General features: G+C 44.7%; 1 protein-coding gene and 1 long non-coding RNA gene across 2 annotated transcripts in view; one reads left to right on the forward strand and one right to left on the reverse strand.

The window, feature by feature from the left end:
* The window catches only part of LOC106727378, a 25911-nt gene extending 22119 nt beyond the window's left edge, over positions 1-3792 (forward strand). The window contains exon 3 of the long non-coding RNA XR_001363560.1: positions 2923-3792. This is a non-coding gene — a long non-coding RNA (uncharacterized LOC106727378). The remainder of the gene's footprint in view (positions 1-2922) is intronic.
* FANCC (Fanconi anemia, complementation group C) overlaps positions 1-24460 on the reverse strand; it is a 259948-nt gene that overhangs the window by 10127 nt on the left and 225361 nt on the right. Inside the window, exons 10-14 of the mRNA XM_014545688.1 lie at positions 23433-23589; positions 10967-11019; positions 9277-9376; positions 3837-3912; positions 1579-1660 (exon numbers count right to left, since the gene is read on the reverse strand). Coding sequence (XP_014401174.1) covers positions 1579-1660; positions 3837-3912; positions 9277-9376; positions 10967-11019; positions 23433-23589 — 468 coding nt within the window. The remainder of the gene's footprint in view (positions 1-1578; positions 1661-3836; positions 3913-9276; positions 9377-10966; positions 11020-23432; positions 23590-24460) is intronic.

A 24460-nucleotide genomic window follows, 5' to 3' on the forward strand; every position in this document is an offset into this window, starting at 1 on the left:
ATTCCGGTCAAGGGCATGTACCTTGGTTGCGGGCACATCCACAGTAGGAGATGTGCAGGAGGCAGCTGGTCGATGTTTCTCTCTCATCGATGTTTCTAACTCTCTATCTCTCTCCCTTCCTCTCTGTAAAAAGTCAATAAAATATATTTTAAAAAAATAAAAAAAAAAAGGGTAGAGTCAGCTCAAGGTGAGGACCCACAGTTCACAGGGGTAGCGTCAGCGGGTTAACAGCGCCCCTGGAAATCGGAGCGGGGCAGCTGGGGCCGTGCATTGAGAGCTCTCCTGGCTGCTCCTGAGGAAATGCTCTGAAGGCAGCTCCCAGGACAATGGAGCGAAAGGAAGGCAGCACTGTCTCACTCCTTCCCACGGGGACAGCAGCTGCTCCCTGGTCCTGCTAGTGGTGGCTGCAGTATGTGGGCAGCTGCTCCCTGGTCCTGCTAGTGGTGGCTGTAGTATGTGGGCAGCTGCTCCCTGGTCCTGCTAGTGGTGGCTGCAGTATGCGCCCAGAGCAAGGAAGATGCCCAGGGTCCCTCCCAGCAGACGTCCCGGGCAGTGAGCTGAGCAGGGGGCTCTCATGCTCCCTGCTCCCAGGTGGGCTGCACACTCAGATCAGGCAGGCCTGCACTGCAGAGACGGGCCGGGCCATTCTCCCTGTCTCCCACCAGCACCTATGCAAGGTAGTCCATGTGGGCTGAGAAAGTGCCAGCCTGGAAGGACCCTCCCTGCAGGTGGACCCCAAAGTCTAGGTCAGGCAGATCCAGGTGAGGCAGGCGTCTGGGAGGTGTGGGCCCTGAGCTCTGCTCTTCAGCAGAGGTGACAGAATGGGTGCAGGGAGGGCCGCCAGGTGTGGCGGGCATTGCTGTGGCCACACTGGAATCCCTGCTTGGCCACCAGTCCTTGTCTCTTCTGTCGGGGAGTCTGGGTGGAGGGCAGGAGGGAGTGCTAGTCTCGGGAGTGACAGGAGCAGGGCAGGAGCACTGTGGGTCACCTGTGATGCTCAGTGACAGGTTACAGGGAATCCCGAGAGGGAAAACTGGCAAACAGTGCAAATAAAGGCAGCCTTGAAGGCTTGTGGAGACAATGAATAAAATACACTCTAAAAGCCAGGAATTTAAGAGGAAGCTGAAGGGTGTTATGTTACAAAGAACTTAGAGCCTAAAGCGAATGCTTCTAGGACAATAACACATACAAGAAGGTACTTAATATCATAACGCTAGGGCGGATGTTTGCATTTTAGATGAGATACTTATTACAGAGGAGGAAAAGGAAACGCTGCACCCGAGTGCAGGAGCCGTTTAGAACTCCTTCCTTGGGGAGAAGAAGAGCAGAGGACCAGAGAGGCCCCTCTGCACGGCCAGGAGCCTGCAGCCGTGGGCAACGCTTTTCCTCTAGGATCTATTCTTTCTTGCTCATGCGTGTAGAAACCTTATGCTGCACGAGGCTTTACACATGCATGCGTGTGCTTACGTTTGGATGGTTGCAGACCGACAACGCCGTTCCATCGGCCCTGCTGAAGGGAAGGGAAGGACCCGGGGAGACCACAGGTGAGGCCGACCTGGGGTTTCAGTGTGTGCTTACCCGTGAGTCCGGTCGTCCACCGATTCTCTGAGCATTTCAGCAATACGCCTCAGTGGCTGGTGCCGCAGTCCCTGTGGGATGTCTGTGGGCGGAAGGAGAACAGAGGGGAACTGAAGACAAGTCAAGCCTACCGGGCGGAGTCCCTGCAGCTAGGCGGGAAGAGTTCGGGGGAAGGCCATCTTTTCTCCTGGCCGGTGGATCCCACCCCACGGCTCTCTGCTGTTCCCAGGGGAGAAAGATCCGTCAGTCACACAAGCTGCACTGCAGGGGCTGAACCCGGCCGGCCGCGGAATCTGCAAAGCCCCCACGCAGCCCGAGGCCCGGCAAGCCCTGCTGCGGAGGTCCAGGCTTTCTCTTTTCTGCCGACCTGTCCCCTCCTCGATCGCTAACAGTGTGTGATTTCAAAATATGTGGAGACTAAAACACCGTCAAAAAGGAATTGGGCCTGGGCTGCCCAACTCTTGCTATGATTGTGATGAATTCAGAATATGATTACAGGGTATAGTAAAGAAAAGGCCAAGAAAATATATACAAACAAATGTCTTTTCTTGAGTTAGTTTTTCTGGTTTCACAATTATCCTGTGATTTTAAACACATCTGAGTCGGTATGTATCTGCAGTTTGAAACAACATCAGAAAAAGGTTACCATATTTGCATGTAGTGAAAGACTCTATAAGTAAATACATGAGAAAGATAACGTAAGTAACAGTAACCACTGCTGCTCCACAAATGTTTCGGATTAAAGGCTCATGTATTCTCTCCCTTCCTCCTCTGAACTCCCTGCTCCGGACGTGCAGCCTTTGACAGCGTTTTCATTGTCTTCCTGTTTAGCTGTTTACGTACTTACTTTATGTCCCCTCAACTTACAGCTCCTGAGAGTCAGGGCTCATCAGTGATCCATCTTTTATGCCCCACAGCACTTCACAGTGGGCATAAAATCAATTTCTGACAAATAGAAGATTCTACTATTAAAAACACTTCAATTTGTGAACATAGCGCTGTTGTTGTTTTTTCCCCCTAAAATATGCAGAAAACTGTTCTAGAAACTAGCATAGGAGGCTCTTGTACTTCTGCCTGAATTTACTTATTTTGGACATAAATCCAGGACAGTCACACCAAGGAAAAGGGAGTAGGCTGGGTCCAGGCCCGTGTGCCACCGGGATCTTTTGCTTACAGATTCCCTACGTAAAATGAACAACTCCAGTACTGTTCCTGGAGCTCATGGGCTTCTCACGCAGGCGGCCTGAGGCTGTGGTATCTGACTATAGCTGTGCGGTGTAGCCCTGGAAAGTGAATCACTGACTTTTCTGTCTTGTTATTAGTCTTTCCATCGTGTTTCCACAGGTTACATTTCACAGAACTGTTCCCAGAGCTCCGGCAGGCCCATCACCACCTCCAGCTCCAGCCTCTGAGGAGACAGTGTCAGATGGGTCACCTTGGATGAGGATCTACCACTTTTAGAAAAAAGGAAGAGGAAGCCCGACTTTATAAAATGCTGTGAAACTCTGAAACATCTACTGTCCTTAAATGAATGTACTTACCCGAGTCTCAGGGAAAAGGGCCAAAATGGCGGGAAAAGGAAGTGTTACGGATTCTTTTGTTCTTCCCTGTCTCTCCCTCCCACCGGCAGATAAGATGCCTTCTCCAGCACGCTGCGCCTGCGCTGCCTCTCCCTCAGATTTCAGGCTTTACTCTACTGAAATGTTTGCTAAACATGAGCTCACAGGCGCCTTAAGGACCAACACCAGTTGCCTTAAGGATGGAACCATCACTTCCCCAGCTGGTGAGGCCTCTGGGAGAGGGAGTCAGAGAAGGCTGTGGTCCGACGCTCCCCGAATTCCTCCCAGGCCTCCCTGGCTTGGTTAGGAGAAATTTCCCCCAAATTTCCTTGGCTTCATTCGTCCTTTTATCTTTCCTTTTCCAACAAGGGGGATAGAGTAGAACGAACGAAATACAAATAAATGCACTGTTGTATTCTAACTCAGCCAAGTCTTAGCTTGTTCCTGGCATCTAGGTGGGCCTGGCTGGCACCAGAGGACTGTGGTATCCGGGGCAGACTATCAAAACTTAACAAGAGGCCCTTTTTTCTTATGCTGTTTTCTTTCTTTTGGTAAATGATCCTAACAGGGAAGTCAAGCAACTTGTCATGTCAAAGTCCACAGACTTAGAGGCCCTGAGCGCGGACTGGGCGCTGAGATGAGGGTCCCTCTCCCTTGTTTCCTAGGGGTGGCGGGGGTGCTCCCGAAACCACACCATACCTTTCGGGTGCCGGAGTAGCGCCATGACCAGAGACGGAGGAGCGTAAGGAAAGTAGGTCTTGAGTGCAAACTTCAGCTGCAATAGAATAAAAAATTCAAAACCGCATGAACATCAGGACTGGAAGGAGTGTTAAGAAAATACAAAGGCTCGCATCCTCTGCCCCAAAAGGACCCACTAGTACTAACGTGGTCAAAATGTTTTTCTTTTATTTAAAAAAAAAAAAAAGATGCTCCCAGCAATCTTGTAAATATATTCTAGAAAAATAAATCTTTTAAAGAAGCCATCTGGGGCTTAAGGAAAATAAAGTTCTGCTCCTGATGTGTTTATGTACGTTCTTTACCTCACATGGGCCTGATTATACACAGGACTCTTCTATGTGAGTGAGTCTCCAAGGCAGTCGAGACGGTGTTTCACCGCCATCGCCACGGAGGCACAGAAGCTCCACGAGACTTTTGTAAAAAGTGGAGGTGAAATCTAGACAGTGAAGTGCACAGGCGTTAAGGGTACGAAGTGGCAAGCTGTGGTCAATGTGTGAACCACTGTGACCACCACTCCCAGTGGGACCCGACCTTCCTGTCCCCCAATGGTGCCCTGTGGCTGTGACAGGCAACCTTCCACCTGCTCTCGCAACCAGCACTGATTTCAATGAGAGATTAGTTTTGCTTATTTTTGAATTTCATATAAACAGAATCATAAGAATACATATTCTTTTGTGTCTGGCTTCTTTGGCTCAACATGTCTTTTTGAGGTTCATCCATGTTATTGTGTGTAAGTAGTTCATTATGTTTTTTATTGCTTAGAAGCAGTCATTGTATGAATATGCCATAATCTGTTTATTCATTCTCCTATTGCTGGGCATGTGGGTTGTTCCCAGTTTGGAACTATTATGAATAAAGTTGTGATTTACACTCATATTTATGTCTTTCTGTGGACCAGGGCTTTCATTTTTGTTGGGTAAATACTACAGGAGTGGAGTTGCTGGGTCACAGAATAGATGCTATTTAAGTTTATAGGAAACTGCCATACAGTTTCCCCCACGGCTGCACCATGCGCCCCCCCCGCCCAGCAGTTTATGAGAACTCTGCTGCCCCACTCCCTCCGAATACTTGGCATTGGCCACTGAGTCAGGCAGGAGGCAACCAACTGATGAGTCTCTCTCACATCAATGTTTCTCTCTCTCCCCCTCCCTTCCACTCTCTAAAAACCAATGGAAAAATCGGCTCAGGTGAGGAGTAACAACAACAACAACAAAAAAAAACCAAATATTTCCCCCGGAGTTTATGCTTTCACGTGTGGGAGATAGCCCGGTACATCATTAGATCCTGCCACCACTAGATCCAGAACCTGAACTGATTTGCCGTGTGCACTGAGCTTTATTCAAGCGCAGAAAGGAGAAGCAGTGAAATAAACATGCCCGACAATGGGAAGAATGGGGTTAATGAGTCTTATAAACTGCTGCGGGGAGAGGAGTGAAAGTGATTTGGAGTATCTACAGAAGCAGGCCTTTGTATTCCTAACAGCCAGCACTTCCGCTCCTAAGCATATACCTGAGAATGTTCAGAGCAACACTGTTGGTAAGAGAAAACGAGATGTGGAAACCACCTGCAAGCCCACGCCCAGGAAATGGCTACACTGGGCATCCCCTGTGAGCACACAGCAGCACCTGCTGGCGCATCCTTCAGAAAGCCACCTTGGTAACAGCTGAGTGAAAAATGCAAAGCTCCAAAGACTGCAAACAGTAGCTACTCTTGTTTGCTGGTTGTTTTATAAAGTTCAACAACAAGCACAAGTAAAGAAAACATGGTTTAGGAAATCATATCTATGTGACCAAACTATTTTTGGAAAAAGCAAAGGAATGGTAAACATAAATTCAAGATAGTGGTTCCCTGGGGGGAGACAGGCAGGGCAATTGGCTAGAGCCAATCGTGGACCACTGGTGGTCCGTGAGGTCCGAAAGGTTGGCAACGCTGGGCTAGAGGAGGAGCACACGGACACGGCTGATTCTGATTAATCCAGGTCTTGTTTGGGTGTCAGGTTCATAGATACTCATTTTATTAAGAATGAACGAAGGAACACAGAAAGAAGAGGGTGATGCATGGAACACCCAGGACAAAGGATACTATGCATCAAGGATCATGATTAATCTAAAAATGGACACACAAGAAGGCAGGGCATCCATGATGATAAAGGCTATCAACAGAAAGGCAGGCACTCAGGAATAGCCCTGGGAAGAGAAATGATATAATACACGTATATGTAGCCATTTGCAAAGGTAAGAGGTCATTGTCCTCTGATTCTGAGTCAAAGGTGAGGGTGATGAATTGCTGTCTTTTTGGATCCCTGCCCTGTCCTGCAGTAGGACTCAGTGTGCCCCGCACCACCAGATACATGTAACCTGGTCAGGGTACTGTTCTAAATTAAAAGTGACAGAAATAAAACGAACAATCTTAAAATTGGTATGGAACCTCACAAGACCCTAAATAGCCAAAGCAATCTTGAGAAAAAACAACAAAGCAAGAGTTATCATGCTCCCTGACTTCAAACTTGATTACAAAGCTATAGTGAGCTCAAGTATGGAACTGGCATAAAAACAGACACACAGATCAATGTAACAGAATCAAGATCCCAGAAATAAACACACGCATATATGGTCAATTAATTGACAACAAAGGAGCCACGAATATAAAATGTGAAAAGGACAGTCTCTTCAATAAATGGTGGTGGGAAAACTAAGCAGCCATATGCAAAAGAATGAAGCTGGACCACTATTCTACACTATATGCAAATATTAACTCAAAATAGATCTGGCTCCATAAGCACAGGGAACAAAAGCAAAAATAAACAAGTGGGACTAAATCAAACTACAACACTTCTACATAGCAAAATGCTTCTACACCATCAACAAAATGAAAAGGTAGCCTACTGAAATGGGAGGAAATATCTGAAAAACATATATCTGATAAGGGATTAACATCCAAAATATATGAAGAACTGATATAACTCAATAGAAAAGAACCTCAAACAATCTGATTAAAAAATGGGCAGAGTAACTGAATAGACGTTTTTCCAAAGAAAACATGCTGATGCCAATGGGTTCATAAAAAGAAGTTCAGCATCATTAGTTATCAGGGAAATGCAAATCAAACCACAATGAGATATCCCCTCATACCTGTTAGAATTTCTATCATAAAAAAGACAAGAAATAACAAATACTGGCAAGGATATGGAGAAAAGGGAATCCTTACACACTGTTAGTGGGAATGTAAATTGGTGCAGCCTCTATGGAAAACAGTATGGAGGTTCCTCAAAGAGTTAAAAATACAATTACCATATGATCCAGCAATCCCACTCCTGGGTATTTATCTGACAAAAATGAAAACACTAATTAAAAAAGACATATGCACCCCCCCATGTTCACGGCAGCATTATTTGCAATATCTAAGATATGGAAACAACCTAAGTGTCCATCAGTGGATGAGTGGATAAAGAAAATGTGGTGTGTGTGTGTGTGTGTGTGTGTGTAGAATGGAGTATTATCCAGCCATTAAGAATGAAATTCTGCCATTTGTGACAACATGGGTGAGCCCCGAGGGTGTTATGCTCAGTGAAATGACCAAGCTCACAGATAAAGAGAACAGACTGGTGGTTGATAGAGTGGGGATAGGGGGTGGGGGAAATCAGTAAAGGAAGTCAAAAGGTACAGACTTCCATCTACAAGATAAGGAAGTCATGGGGATGTAATGTGCAGATGTAGTATACAGTTTACAAGACTATATTGCATGTTTGAAAATTGCTAAGACTGTAGATCTTAAAAGTTCTCCTCACAAGAAAAGAAAATTTGTAAGTATATTTGGTGACAAGTTACCTTGACTTATTGTGGAGATCATCTCACAGTATATATAAATATTTCATCATTATGTTTTACACCTGCAACTAGTAGAATGTCAATTAAACCTCAATAAAAAATAAAGAAAAATTAATTAATTAAAAGCAACTGCAAATCGAGTCCAAATCCGTAGTGCCCAAGGCCAGCACTCAGGAGGAGCAAAGCGGATAAGAAAACCAGACTCGCGCTAACACGACAGAGCAACACGTCTCTCAGTCTCGCCCCACCGAGGTGTGCTCCACCAGGCGAGGGAGAGGTTTTCTACTGGCTGGTTCCTAACTGGGAAGTGACAGAATGTACCAGGGAGGAGAAAAGATATTTACAGTTATGCCTCAAACTAAGTACGAGGGCCGGCCAGACAGTGCCTTTCCGCAGACCTACCAAATCCCAAGCCGGGCACCAATGACAAGGCTGTTTGCTGCAGTCTAGCTAACTTTCCTAGGGAAAGAGATGATGGGAAAAGATACATCAGAAATACTTGTCATTGCCTCAAACAACAATGATAAACCTGAGCGCTAGGTCCAAGTGCTGGAAGCATCAGGGACCGGACGGCCTCCCTCCGGGAAGCAGGCCCAGGTCCTTGAACAGGCGGAACGCCACACAGCACAGCTGGTAAAATGCCCAAAGGCGAGAGCCCTCAGGCGGAGAGGGCCCTGTTTCCAGGGTCACTCACTGGTCAGCGGTCCTGGCCAGCGCTGCCTGGTCTCTGTGGATGGAGCCCTGCAGAGCAGGTCTTCCTGCAGGCCCTGGGCCTGGCTCCTTGCTTGCCGATGGTGTCCGACTCCCACCCCTTCGTCCGGCCATTTCTAGCTCCTCCCCTACAATTATTCAAGTCTTCCCTTATCACCCTCACTACTTCCTTTCTCTCTTGGAATCCAATTCACATTTGGGTCTCAATGGAATGGAAACTCTAATAATTAAGAATGTCCAGAACTGCTTTGTAGTAAGTGGCATTCCTTCTTAGCACATGCCGTACAGACCCCAGAATGCCTCTTGCTGGCCTGGGAGGGGTGGAGTCCGCTGGGCAGACAGCTCGCGCAGGGTGGCACGGCAGGGCTCTGCCACACAGTGAGTAAATGCTTCTGGGCGCAGGGCCGACAGGAACTACCTTGTTACTTTCAATTAAAACTAGAGGTCCGGTGCACGACATTCGTGCACTTGGGAGGGAGGGGGGTCCCTCAGCCCTGCCTGTGCCCTTTTGCAGTCTGGGAGCCCTCGGGGGATGTCCAACTGATGGCTTAGGCCTGCTCCCCATGGGTGAATGGTGCTCCCCTTGTGGGAGTGCATTGACTACCAGGGGGCAGCTCCTGCATCGAGCGTCTTAATGCATCATAGCGACCAATTGTTTGGCAGTTTGGTCGACTTGCATATTACCCTTTTATTATATAGCATAGTTTTACCTTTGCTGGGCATACACTTGGAAGCTTTCTTTGTGAGCAAACCGTCTTATCAAAGTCACTGAAAATAAAATGCTCCTTTCTGGTGATGAACCACATCCTCTGAGCAGCTTTCCTTTCTTTGGGTAAATGAATAATCTGTGCAGGATAACGAACCTGGTTGTCTTCTTTTTCCAGAGCTTCTACAAAGCAGCACGTAAACACTTGAAGGGTGGCCAGCACCTCTGGGGCTCCGTCGGTTTCCAGGAGCGCGTACCTGAGTGGGCAATGGCGGGGCACAGGCATTGAATGGTGATCTGCTAACACGCAAGCCTAAACTGTGGAGGGGAGAGTGCAGACACTTCTGGGCCATTCGCTGCAGCAGCAACTCCCTCCCCGGCGGCAGTGCCTGTGTGGAAGCAGGAGAATCTCTCCCCCTTTTCTAAAGGCTGGAACGTGCAGCATTCGCCTCCTGCGTTTTTAAATCATTAAGCCTGCACATCCTTCCCACACAGGCCTGGGTGTGCTTTGCAAGCATGTGCACACTGTATGCCCAGACACGCAGCAGCAACTGGCCTTTTGCTTTTTCAAGTGGAGAAAGAGCTGCCCAAGGGGGAAATGGCTCCAACAAATCCATCCACCCAAGTGGCGGAAGACTGCGTGGAGCTGGTTTCTTTCCATACAACCAACTTTTCTTATGTGTAAACAGAAAAGCAGCCCAAACTCTGCTAGCTTTAAACTAAGAACAGCATCCCGGGCGGAGGGAGGACGGAGCGGGCTGGAAGAGGTTAATGGGGGAAATGGAGAACCTATGTAGTATTTTCAACAATAAAGACTAAAAGAAAATAAAAATAAAAACAGCATCCTGACTTATTTCTATGCTTATTTAGCTTAAAGCTGGTATGTCTCGGTTATTTGCTGGGTTATTTGCTGTGTGAACATTCCTTTCCCAGGGTCTGCTGCTCTGTGGCTGAGCGTGTGGGTGGGGAGGAGGGCTGGCACCTGGGCCAGCTGCTCCGGGGAAGCTGGAGACCCTTCCTGAGACCAGCTCCCAGAGAGGTCGTCCCCCACAGCTGCAGCATCCCCTAACCTGTGTCTAGTGCAGTGATGGCGAACCTTTTGAGCTCGGCGTGTCAGCATTTTGAAAAACCCTAACTTAACTCTGGTGCCGTGTCACATATAGAAATTTTTTGATATTTGCAACCATAGTAAAACAAAGATTTATATTTTTGATATTTATTTTATATATTTAAATGCCATTTAACAAAGAAAAATCAACCAAAAAAATGAGTTTGCCTGTCACCTCTGACACACGTGTTATAGGTTCGCCATCACTGGGCTAGTGCATCCTCTCTTGGCACCTGTGAATCACTGCACTTCGAGGAAGTACTCTGGTTTGCCCAATAAAAATCAACGTGTTATAAGATAACTCACATAGCTGATTTTAACTTTCAGAAGAGCTCTGTTAAGAAAGCATTTATTACTTATTCTTCTTGTTTTTCCTTAGCTTAAAAAATCCCTTAAAAAGATTGGTCAGCCCTCGTGTGGTGAAGGGAGCACACTGCTACACTTTATTTTGAGCTGAGAAAAGTGCTACGAGTATTTATTTAAAATCTAGTTCAACTCTTTTCTACCATTATTATTAGAATTTCAAAAGGGTAAATAAAGAAGATTATCTTAATTCTTAAGCATTGTCTTTTAAATTTACACTGACATTTGGGTTTTACCAAAAAGCTCAGAGGGTAAGATGGGATCAGAAACTAATTACCCCATGACACACCCAGAGATCACCCCAGAATGTTTTTATTTATATTTGAAAATTAAGCATTTTTAAACCAATTATTAGCAGAAATAGCGCAACATTTACCTGAACATTTCATCAACAATTCTGAAGATGGCAGGGTGGCAGGCTGCTTGGGGCTGGAGGAAAGACCAGGAGACAGTAAAACATCAGAAGCATTTCATCAGTAACATCTGGCTATTATCAGGCAAAGGAGTTGTTGGAACTGCTGGTGCCTAGAAAATGGGCCCAGTCCTTTGGGTTAGAAGAAATGGACAAAACCCTGCACACAAATGCAAACAGTGGTTCTCCTTGGGCAAGGGGTTACAGGCATGCTTTACTTTCTCTTCGGGTTCAGGTATGCCCCACATTTTCTGCAATAAGCCCCTATGATCCAGAAGAAAGGAGCCAGTATCGTGGACAAACGTAAAACACTTCCTACCAGCACGCTGCAGTGAGGACACAGAGCTACCCGTGCAGCCACCAGCACGCTGCAGTGAGGACACGGAGCTACCTGTGCAGCCAGTGTTGGTAATGAGTCTGACCTCACAGGGCCTAGAGCAGTGATGGCGAACCTTTTGAGCTCGGCGTGTCAGCATTTTGAAAAACCCTAACTTAACTCTGGTGCCGTGTCACATATAAAAATTTTTGATATTTGCAACCATAGTAAAACGAAGACTTTTGATATTTATTTTATATATTTAAATGCCATTTAACAAAGAAAAATCAACCAAAAAAATGAGTTCGCATGTCACCTCTGACACGCGTGTCATAGGTTCGCCATCACTGGCCTAGAAGGACCTCCAGGTCAGACCTGGGCGGGCTCTTCCCGTTCCCGCCTATTAGGTGCTGAGGTCACCATGGTTTCATACCGAGGAAAGCAGTGACCACTGCCATGATGGACTAAGTAATGTCATAGCTCAGTGCACCATGAATGCAGCAGTTTAAATTATTTAGGATGAAAAGAGGGTTAATACAAAATTTAACATACCATCATCTCAAATGACGGAAGTGATCTAATTTATTACCTAAATATTTTTGTGACAGTTTTGATGGTTTAAACGTGGCCTAGGTGAGGCATTAGCAGGCCTGACCCAGGTTCTGTATCTTCCTGGGCAGACATCAGAGCATGAGATTAGGCCAGATGAAATGTCACTTGTGTTCTAAATCAGGTATTTATAGTAGCACCCAGTGTTAGTGGGCTAGGCTCTGCAGGGAATTTCCTGGTGTCACAGTTTGCGTGATATGACTAGTTTTGGGAAATACCTTTCTCATACTCCACCTGCCCCAAGAGAAAAAGAAGAACGGGTGTGCTTCGTCCCTCAAGCTTTCTGATCACGCCGAGGAGAGAATGGTGCCTATCCCCAGCCTTTCTTTTTTTTTTTTTTTAAAATCTTTAATTTATTTATTGGTTAAGGTATTACAAATGTGTATACCGAGGAAAGCAGTGACCACTGCCATGATGGACTAAGTAATGTCATAGCTCAGTGCACCATGAATGCAGCAGTTTAAATTATTTAGGATGAAAAGAGGGTTAATACAAAATTTAACATACCATCATCTCAAATGACGGAAGTGATCTAATTTATTACCTAAATATTTTTGTGACAGTTTTGATGGTTTAAACGTGGCCTAGGTGAGGCATTAGCAGGCCTGACCCAGGTTCTGTATCTTCCTGGGCAGACATCAGAGCATGAGATTAGGCCAGATGAAATGTCACTTGTGTTCTAAATCAGGTATTTGTAGTAGCACCCAGTGTTAGTGGGTTAGGCTCTGCAGGGAATTTCCTGGTGTCATAGTTTTGGGAAATATCTTTCTCATACCCCACCTGCCCCAAGAGAAAAAGAAGAAAGGGTGTGCTTCATCCCTCAAGCTTTCTGATCACGCCGAGTAGAGAATGGTGCCTATCCCCAGCCTTTCTTTTTTTTATTTTTATTTTTTAAATCTTTACTTTATTTATTTGTTAAGGTATTACAAATGTAGAATAAAGTTTTAATGAGTTCTAAGGCTTTTTGCAAACACCCCACCCTCTCTTCCTTTTCACACTCACATTTCATTGGCTTATGTAATACATAAATATAGTAAAGGCAAACACATTTGCATATGCAGGTTAGCAAATAAACACGATTTTCGTTTTCGTAAGCTTACAACTTAATTGCTGAAACTAGAAGAGTTCCGGCATGACTGAGAACAGTCCACAGTGGCCAGGGGAGCACACAACAGGAAGACAAGTGTCAGTACTGAGTAGGTTAGTTTGATGGTGGTTAAGAGAGCCTCAGTCATAGATGGCGAGTTAATAGGAATTAGAACAAGTTTTTGCAGGTATACCCCAAACTCAGAAGTCATTAAAAAGATTGATACATTTGCTTACAAAAGTATTAAAAACGTCATCATACCACCCGAGCCCTCAAAAAGAAGTCAAAGATCACACCATAAGAAACAGGTTTTGCAGCATGACTAATTTCTTTAATTTCCAAAATCTCATAATGAATAAAACATCATACAACTTGATATAAAAATAAAGATAGCAATATGAAATTTAGAAAACAAGAAATACAAGGGGTCAGTAAATATAAAAGTCTGCTTAATCTTGTAGAAGAAATACATCAAAATAAAATGTTTCGTTTATAAGGTGAGCAAAAAAATTAAGTAGGATAGCAGTTCTAATAAGAATGCAGGGAAACATTCTCATATGCTTTGGTTGGAAGCATAAACTGGTAGATTCTTCTCTGAGAACAATTACACAATATTTATTAAAATTTAAGTGTAGGTAGGTGTCCTATGACTTAGCAATCCCATTGCTGGAAATGTGCCCTATGCATATACTTGCAATGATTAATAACAATATTTGTATAAGAATGCTCATTGTAGCATTGCTTGTACAGTATAAACTGAAAACAAGCCAGGTGTCCATCAAGAAATTAAATTCTATGATGGAGTACAAGGCAGTGATTAAAAAGAATGAGGAAGACCTGAATATGCAGATATGGAAATATTCCCAAGATGACAAAGCAAACTGCAGAATGTATTGTACAACCTCTCTGACATTAACAAAATGTATATGTACACACAAATGCATGCACATTCTCCCCCCCTCCCCCCATAACAAAATACAAGAAATTTAACAGAGGTTGCCACTGATTTGAGGGGAACTATCCTTAGTTGTGGAGAATGTAGCTTTGTTGGGAAAATTGGACAGATACACCCAGCCTTTCTTTTTCACTGTGGATTCTGCGCAGGCGTTTTGAGTTGCAACATTGAACGTGTGCCACCTAGTGTTCTCACACCGCCACTGCAGGCTGCCACGGAAAGCCGGGGCAAGAGCATCCCCACTTGTTAAAGTGATGGATGATTCCCTTTTAATTATTTGAAGAGATTTGGGATTTGTAAATTATAAATCTCTACTCTTTAAGTAGAGAACCCATGCTCCATAACCCTCTACTGATGTGCATTCTAAAAGAAACCAACTAACAATGTCCACAGATAAATCCATTATGTGCTCAGGAACTGGCTTGCAGAACCATGTCTCAACAGAAGAGAGGCGGGTTATTTCTTGGTTTTGATCTCAGTTAATCACGCTGCTTTTCAGCTTCACTGTAAATAATAACAGTTATTAACAGGTTACTGGATATACGCCCAGAAAATATCATAAAAGTTTCTATGTATTCAGAATGGAAAAGTCAAACAAGAAGGAAAAAGCAAAGTGCATGTCTGGAAGAAAAGTGATTCATCAAATTTGCCCGAACAGCTTTTGGGATTCACACACAGACCACGTGCCTCCTGAATATGAGTGCTGAAGATGAAGCCACTGCCGTGTGCGCACAGGCAGGCAGAGCCTGAAAATGCGCCGGTGGAAAACCAAATTCAATGGTAAAACAGGACATTCCTGCTGTCCCAGAGTTCTAGCCTCTGACCACTCCAGAGCCGCTCTATAAATGTGATGCTAGTAGACACCACTGGATACTAATCACTAGTGTCCCAAATGGCAAAGAAAGGATGACCCGGGTGTAGAACAGGACTACCACGGAAATCAAAGGGAGAAGCAGGGAAGTTCTAACTCAATCTATTAAAAGAAGATGAGAGCTTGGACCTGCGTTTCCTTTATGCAATGTGTTCTAGCAAATCAGCTCAATCCATGTCGTAAATGCCCCCCGGCTGGGTGGAACCCGCCTGCTCGCTCCACGAAGTGCACTTGCCTCTTCACTTTCTTGCTATCCAAGTATTTCAGACCTTCGGCTGCTCGCAACCTGCTGCCACAACGTGTTTAGTTTTTAAAATGGATAAGATGCCAGGAGGCAGGGGGGCTCTGCTGAGGCAGCAGGGGCAGAAATTTTTATTTTGAAACCAGTCTCCCTTGCCGCCCCAGAGCTGTGAACAGCTTTTTCTCATCCCTGGCCTTGACTGATGGCTTTTAGAATGAGACTCTTCACACTTCCCGCGCACATAATTTCAGGGTCACTGAGTCCCCTCATCAGCCCAGCGTGCTCACAGGCCAGGCATGCGTTCCAGTGACATCAAATCACAAAAGCGAACTTAAGCTGCTTTTCTTATCAAGGGAATCCTCCAAATAGAATGAAAGTCTTAATTTATGCTTCCTTGGAAGCCATCACTTCCCCCTGACTCCTTACAGCATCCGTGTGAGGGAAGAGGCAAACATTTAACCCTCTGTGTCCTGTCTGATTGCTAAAATGGGACCCACCGTAACACCCACAATCCCCGCAGCAGCCCAGAGCCCAGACCCACGCTCTGAAGCCCCACAACCCAGGCTCGCATCTTCCCTGTAAAAATGAGGAAAGACAGAACTTCCTTGGAGCCCATCCTTTGGCATGTTTTCTCCATCCTACCAAAATCGGCTCCTTCCCGCTCTTCTCTTCCCCATCTGGCCTGGCGATGTCCATGTACACATGATTTCCAGTCTGGGAAACGTCACCAGGAGGCCATCCATAACACGAGGTTTGCCCTTCTCCCGCCTCCTCTCACTGCCCCAGTCCTTTCACTAAACTCTGGGGGATGAACAGTCGAGGATGATGGGGAGCTCTGGACACTGGCTTCCTTTCTCATGGACCAGCTTTTCTGTGGGCTGTGCACCCCTTCTTATCTCCCACAGCTCCCAGAACTGCACTGGTTACCTTTCCTCTGCCCTCACCTCCTACCTCAACAACTCAAGGAAAGACAAAGCCAGCACAGAAGAGATGCACAGGGACCGAGTGGCTGTGCCCGCGGGGCCGGGGCTGTGGGCAGAGGTGAGGGAGAGTCCAGCAGTCATTTGGACTGTGAACTGTACAAATGACGCCAGTGCTTGCTCTCTGCCCTCAGTGTCTCCTGTTATTCTCATCCTGGCTCAGCAGTGACCACTACAAGCCACTTGCCACTTAAAGGAGGCCTGAGAACATGAAAGAACAGAATCATCAAGAAGAAATCTTGCCTTCTATCATTTTCTGATTGTGTGTGTATGTGTGCGCAAGAGAAAGAGTATGGGTGGGGCAGGGGAAGAGAATACACACGAGAGGGAAATTTTACTATGATTTGATGTAATTCACAGACAAAACGCAATGCCTCTTATAAAAAATAAAAAGGCAGCAAGGAAACGAAGCCCTGGTCGTTACGCTCAGTGGTTGGAGCATTGGCCCTCACATCGAAGGGTCTCAGGTTCGATTCCTGGTCAAGGGCATATACCTCAGTTGCAGGTTTGTTCCCTGGCCCTGGTTGGGGCGTGTGCAGGAGGCAACCAATTGATGTGTCTCTTTCACATCGATGTCTCCCCCTCCCTTCCACTCTCTAAAAGTCAGTGGAATAAAAATATCCTTGGGTGAGGATTAACAAAAAAAAATTCTAAAGCCTTTTCGTTGATCACCCTTCATAGACATTTTTTCCTAAGAAATAAAAAGGGAAACTGCACGTGAGAGATAAGCAGCTGAAGTTCAGGAAGCCTGGAAAAGACCCTCTTTCATAGCCTATTTTAATGTAGTTTAAATATTTAACTCAAGAATGGCCTTTTTTCTAAAGAATGACTGATTAGAAGCTTTCCCTCCAGTTTACCCACCAACCAGCAATCCTGTCCCACTGTGTAAATGACTCTTTTGAGAGGCCCTTGTGTTAATATATGTATATAAATTAAACTGTTTTCATAGTCATCAAAAAATACCTTTCCCCCTGGCTGGGTAGCTCAGTTGGTTAGAGTGGCATCCTGACACACCAAGGTTGCGGGTTTGATCCCCAGTCAGGGCACATACAAAAATCAACCAATGAATGCATGAATAGGTGGGACAACAAACCCATGTTTCTTTCTCTCTCTCTCTCTCTCTCTCTCTCTCTCTCTCTCTCTCTCTCTCCCTCTTTCTCTGTAAAATCAACAAAAAAACAACTCTCTTCTTAAAAGAGGATTCTTCATAAAATTCAACAGTAAACCCCTTTATTGAGTTCAAAATAATTTGGCTTAAAAAAATCTACTTAAATAAAACCTTCACTTCTATCATGTAAAGTAAGATCTTTATAAATATGTATTTTTTTTATTATGCCATTTTCTCCTTTTCTACTTTTAAAATACAGGGAACCTGGGTTCTGGAACTTAATTTGTTCCGGGGAAGGCTGTTTGAGAACCAATTTGTTCGAAAACGGAATTATTTTTTCCCATTAGAAATAATGTAAATTGAATTAATAGGTTCCAGACCCCAAATGATTCCCTGTTTTTAACCTTTCTTATACACAGTGCATGTCTAATGTACTGTTTGATCTATAAACAAACACTTTTGTTAAAATTATCGAACCACCTCCTACTGGCCTTAAACGAATCCCTCCCAGCACTCGGTCCAGGGGTGTCTTTCAGGTCAGTGTGCAGCATCTTTGCTTGTTCACTCATCGCTGCCTCCGAAACGCTGTCACTAGCTAACTGTTTCCTTTATCCCCATCAACAACAGCTTCTGAGCTCTTCAATTGCCTGTGATCCTTGTGGCACCCTTAGCAACACTAGCACTCTTGATGGCCTCTTTATGTTTTAAAATTGTGCTAATCATGAATTTCTCCAGCAACCAAAGCATTCTGTCCTCTATTTGTTGTCTGAGAGATGCTTTCTGTCATGCTGAGGTATCAGCTTGAAAGGGCTGTCAGTTCGAAAACCAAAGTCTGGTTCAACAATGGAGACATTTTTTCTGTGAACAACTTGGTTGAGAACTGACCTGTTCCAGATGGGAGAAGTTCGAGAAACGAGGTTTGACTGTACTAAACATAAGACTATAAATATCCCTTTTACATTTTTAGGATCTATTTTGTTTGAAAAGATTCAAGTTTCTTTCAATAAATTTGAGATGGAAAAATATTCGTTCTTTGTAATCTTTACCAGATGTTGTTTATACTACAAGCAACTTTTTTCAGTACTCCATAATACAATTATTGTTTAATTAGTGATAAATCTGTCATTTCTAGGCTTCAAGAAAAACCCCCAAAACTTAACAAGTACCAAATGTACTTTTGTGTTTTAAATTTACCCGTGTTCTCTCAGAGCATTCAGACACAGGCATGCGTTCAAGATGCTCAACAAAATCCCGCAAGTCTGAAGTCACTCTCCTAGCCTGGCCCAGTGGCCTCTGCCCAGTGAGCTGGTGCAGCCTGAGCGGGCAGACAGCTCCTCAGCCCCCTGCTGCTTCTCAGCTCAGCCTCTTAGTGGCAATGACTCCCAGGTCGACCCCTGCCCTGTTTTTATTATTTATTTTTAAATTTTTCTCTCTCCCTTCATCTCTGGTTGAAAAGTCCTTCATCCCCAACAGTGAAAACAGAATTTGCAATCTGCGCCTTTTTCTTCACAGAAACAATGCTGGGGGATCTGGTGCCCCCCTGAGGTGGACACTGGAAAGTGCAACTACTGTGGGAGAGGCAGACACAAGTATAGGCCGCCACCGCACTTCCCTATTCGACCACTGCTAAATTATCTACTTCAGCATTTCTTAAATTACATGCATCACATTAAAGAACTGAGAAAAGAAATGCTTAAAAGACTGCTAATGAAAAAGCAGGAAAAGAAAACCCTAGGGCATTAATAAGAATTACTTAAGCACAGACAACTGACATAACCCAGGATGTGGAGCTAAATTCAACGTGATCTTTTATTAAAGGAAAATTGTGTTTGGAATTTTGTGTAAAGGGAGTTCTTTTTTTTTTTTCTGAAGTGGCTACCATTGCTTTCTGGAGAATGAAGACAAGAAGGTATCCTACCTAACATCAAGGCGACATGTTTTTTTATTTCTTAAGCTCTTATTAGATGAAGAACTAATCCCTCTCCCCCTTTCCCCCCCACCCCAGTTAAATCAAGACATACTTGGGATAAAGAACTAATTTTAACTGAGCTGTGAAGACTTTCAGGTAGGAGAGAATACAAGGGGTATTTTTTTGAGGAGTATTATTTAATTTAAAATCTGAATAAACAAAAACAAAAACCACCCCTGCCTCCTTTTCCCCTCTCTACTCTCCTGAGATCCTGTACTCTGGTGGGCAAGTCTGTCCTGGGGAGGTGAAGTGGCTGCTCTGCTCACCAGCGTGAGGCAGGTGGTGTGGGAGGCCTGCCAGTGAGGAGCAGAGGGAGGGCATGGAAACCAGGGTACCTCTCGGCCTTGGCGTGCAGCAAGGCAGCTAAGCACAGTGCCACCTGCTACTCAGCCAGCACTTCCCATTCAAATGTGGGGTATAAACAATAGCCTTTCTGGAAACCAGACATCAAGAAAGCTGCGTCACCTGACCGGTTTGGCTCAGTGGATAGAGCGTCAGCCTGCGGACTGAAAGGTCCCAGGTTCGATTCCGGTCAAGAGCATATACCTTGGCTGCAGGCACATCCCCAGTGGGAGGTGTGCAGGAGGCAGCTGGTCGATGTTTCTCTCTCATCGATGTTTCTAACTCTCGCTACTCAGCCAGCACTTCCCATTCAAATGTGGGGTATAAACAATAGCCTTTCTGGAAACCAGACGTCAAGAAAGCTGTGTCATTATCCAGTGGCTTTCACTGCATTTGGTGAAATCAGTCTTTAAGGTCAGGTCGGAAGCTATGCATTATGGTCTCCCGGTGCCTGTACTGTCACGGGAAACACAAGACCATCTGATTTTATTTCTTATTCTTTCAAAATATATTTTTATTGAGATCAGAGAGGACTTTTAAAAAATAAATACTTTTATTGATTTCAGCTAGGAAAGACCATCTGCTTTTAAAAAGTGTCAGTCTGCACAGTAAATGACAAACTAAGTTTAATACTGTGACTTACTAGTAGGAGCCACAAACTGTGACAGGTGGCCATGTACTTGGGGGCCGTCCAGCCTAGCGGTGAGCCTCAAAAGTGAATTTATTTTTACTTTAGAAGTCATATATGCATATAAACATGCAGTTAGAATTCAGGTGACATTCAATTAGTGCCTTATTATTCACAGTCTTAATGGAACATATCAGGCCTCGGAGTCTCTTAAAGGCCAAAGAACATTTGGGGAGATCATTTCACTTTGTACAAGCTGTACCGCACTTTTCCCCCCAACATTTTGGCAACTACAGAATTTCCAGGGCTAATTCTGCATAGTCCCAAGAGACGGAAACATAATTAACAATGCTCCATATAAAACACGAGTTACGTAGACCATCACACTCTAATTACTCTCAGAATCCAACTCTAATGTAATAGGCATCACATTTCTTCCGGAGGAAAGCGCAGCCGCCTGGCTACCTGAGCCTCCCAGGCCTCTCATACCCCCGCACGGGCCTGTCACTGCACCAAGATGCTGCGCGGCGATACATGAGTCAGATGATGCAATTAGGAAGCACGTTCTTCAGGTTACCCTCTAATCACTCAGCCACGTCACACGCGTATTCCAGCCGGCCTGGTTTTCTGGCATCGAAGGCCAGCATGGCTGAGGAGAGCCGCCCCCTCTAATCAGCTCTGTACTGCCATTGCCTCCTTGACCCACAAGGCACAGAGAGGTCACATCCTGCCAATGCCACAATAAATTAAGCCAAATAACACCCTCTGGAATTTCCCTTTAACCATGATGGAAGCTCTGACTCTCTACACATCATCCGATAAATGCTTCTGTGCATGGACTGACTTCCAAGCTGCTGCCCCGGGGAAGATTATATTAAATGATAAACCGGAGCCGGAAGGTTATACGATGCGGTGTTTATGGGAGTGCCTGCTTTCCCTCTCCCCATTCGCTGCAGTATCTGCGCGTGCGGAAGTGTTGCTCAGGCCTGATGGCCACAGGTAAGAGGGGCATGGAGACGGTTCAGAGAACCACCACAAGGACCAGTGAAAGGGTGCAGATTCAAGCCAAATCAGAAAATTCAATGGAACTGGAATTCTTCTACAGAGAGAAGACAAGCAAATTTAATAAAGAACCTGAAAGCAAGGAAATAGCCACTGAAAAAGGACCAGAGAAAATTAAATTAGAGCATGTTCATTTAGGTTAGAAACAGAGATTCCCGGATAATGAAGGTAGTGCTTGGAATAGGGTGCTAGGGGCTTCTTAAAGCCTTTGTTTACTTTGAATTTTATTGTAATTATTTTTATATAAGGCACATTCTTATTTCTCACCTTAACATGAAGTCTTTTGAATGGTGAAATCCCTGTTTGGGCTCTCTCAGACTTTTATTTTTATTTTTTAAGTCAAAGAGCTGGTTTTCTTTTTCTTTTTAAACATTTTTAAAAAGAATAGTTTATTGATTTTTCAAGAGAGAGGAGCCCTAGCTGGTTTGGCTCAGTGGATAGAGCGGTGGCCTGCAGACTGAAAGGTCCTGGGTTCAATTCCAGTCAAGGGCACATGCTGGGTTGTGGGCTTGATTCTCAGTAGGGGGCATGAAGGAGGCAGCCAATCAATGATTCTCTCTCATGGATGTTTCTATCTCTCTCTCCCTCTTCTTTCTTCTCTGAAATCAGTAAAAATATATTAAGAGAGAGAGAGAGAGAGAGAGAGAGAGAGAGAGAGAGGGAGAGAGACAGAAATATCGATTTGAGAATGAATGGCTGCCTCCTGCATACCCCTTACTGGGGACTGAGCATGTGCTCTTGAGCGGGAACTGAACTGGCAACCTCCTGGTGCATGGGACGAGGCCCAACCAGACGAGCTACACCAGCCAGGGCTCTCTCAGTCTATACCTATCTTCCTTCCTTCTTTCTCTCCACGCACCCCCACCCACCCCCCTGAAATCAAACAATTTAAGTTTCCAAATCAGTTGGGTTCACTTTGGGCCACCTAACTTATGGATGAAAGCAGCATGGCTACTGATGACTGTAACACTACCCTCAGCCACCTGCGAGGACCCACAAAGAGGAGGCAGAGAGGAGCCAAGGACACTGGACAAAGCTGAGCATGGACATGGGCAAGCACACCCACCCGCTGGCGGGAATGACTGGGACCTAAAAGGAGAAATCAGATAGAGGAAGAAGGCAGCTGATTCAATTATGATTCCCTTATGCAGCCTCCAATTTGAAAGACAAAGAAAGAAAACAGGATGTTCCAAATGTTTTGACAAAGAGAAAGTGCCTGAGAGATGGGCGTTGCCTAAACTCAGCCAACCTCAGACCATGCCTTGCACAGAGCTTCTCGCCTCCCAAGTCCCAGCTTCCTGGGGAGGATGAGCACTCTGCCCAGGTTCCTGGCCACCAACCTAAGCTGTGAACTCATGCTCCCATCCGCACAAAGAAGGCGGTCTCTGTGCTGTATCCCCCGTTCCCAGAGCGAGGGAGAAAGCATGTAGAGCCACCGGGGTCCCTGAGCACGGCACCTCCTTGTAGTTTCTGAACTGTTTCTTCAGGGGGCACGAGTCTTTCCTCCAGAGCTGCCTGCCACGGGCCAGGTTCTGAGGCCCGCCTGACGCGCCCCAGCCTCACCGCCCAGGCCTGAGGCCGGAGAACAAGGCGGCCACTGTACAGAGCCAGCTTTCAAGCCTGGCAGGCTTATGCCCAAAGAAAACTTACAAAATTCTTAGTTGTTTTCATTGTTTAAGCCATTTTCCTGGAGTTCTGTTTTGTGTCTCTGGAGTATTTTTTTTCCCTCTAGTGAAGAGCTAAATGTTTATTTTTGAAAGTTTTTCATTGTTAATTGATTCCTCCTCTGGTTCTTAAAATCTTTATTTTTAAAACTTATTTTTCATGTGGAAATAAGAAATACTGTATTTAAAAAGTTGTTGTCCACATGTCAGGTCTTATGAATATGCCTTATAAGGTACAGCAATCCAATAAATCTTGAATTTCTCCATATTTTTGAAATATGCTCTAAATATGCAGAAAAGACTCCTATGTTAGGTATTTTTAAAATAAAATGTAAATACATCATTATTTCAAAAGGTAGCAGTTGCTCTTTTGTTTATGTGGGGTATATAAACAATGTATACACATACATTTTTTGATAGCTCAACTGATGTTTCTTTCTTTTCAGATTTAATCCATTGGAATCAATAATTATTCAAGGTGTGTACATTTTTGGGGGAATACCCTGCATTTTCCCCCTTGCTCTGACTAAATGAAATGATAAATGATACTCAGCATCTTCTTTAAGGGTTTTTCTCCTCATCAAAGTCAGGCACGTACCAGCAATGACTCTTTCATGAAGCGTTCGGTCCTTCTCAGAGAATTTCTCTCACTGAAGATTAGCTTTTCAAAAAGATGCAGTGTTGCTCTTTCAAGGCTGGGAAGGTGTCGGAGCCAGAGGCAGACGACCGCTGACTTGGGGAGAGAGATCTTCTTCCTTTCAGGAGGGAAGAAATTTTAAATAGAAACGGGTTACAGAAAAAAGGAGATTAAGAGAGTTCAAAATGCAAAAATGAACCCAATCTGTGACTCTTTTCCTCATGGTCACAGCAGCAGTTAATATTTATAGTATCAATGAATAGTGACCAAGTATGTATTTACAAAATAATGTGAATGTGCTTCCGCTTCAATTTAAGAAACTAGGGAAATGCTCAAAGGGAAAAAAAAGGAAAGCTTTCAAAAAGGTTAAACAAATGTATAGTGATGGAAGAGAGAGAGTGAAAAAATGAGGTGGGTAGAGGCCTTAAGGCAGTGGTTCTCAACCTTCCAGCACTTTAAATACAGTTCCTCATGTTGTGACCCAACCATAAAATTATTTTCGTTGCTACTTCATAATGTTGCTACTGTTATGAATCGTAATGTAAATATCTGATATGCAGGATGGTCTTAGGCGACCCCTGTGAAAGGGTTGTTCGACCGCCAAAGGGGTCGTGACCCACAGGTTGAGAACTGCTGCCTTAAGGTACAGGTACATGCAGCCTCTAATTTAAAAATAGTTATGCCTGAAAGTGGGTCTGACTCTCAGGGCTACCACCTACTAACTGTATGACTTTGGGAAAGTGACTTACCCTCTAAACCTCAGTTTACTCATCTGTAAAATGGGCCTATCTCTCTCACAGTGTTGTCAGAAGGATCAAATGCAATTAACAACACATGTACAGTGATTCACACAGTGCTTGACACCTAGTAAATATTCAGTAACTGTATTTGTAAATCTGTTGCTTGAAAGTTAGAAAGTATTTTTCTTTAATAACAATTTCACAGACGGTGGTTATGACCTGTTTTAATCCATAGCTGATCCATAGCAT

The sequence above is a fragment of the Myotis brandtii genome, unplaced genomic scaffold, assembly GCF_000412655.1.
Source record: "Myotis brandtii unplaced genomic scaffold, ASM41265v1 scaffold419, whole genome shotgun sequence".
NCBI lineage: Eukaryota > Metazoa > Chordata > Mammalia > Chiroptera > Vespertilionidae > Myotis > Myotis brandtii.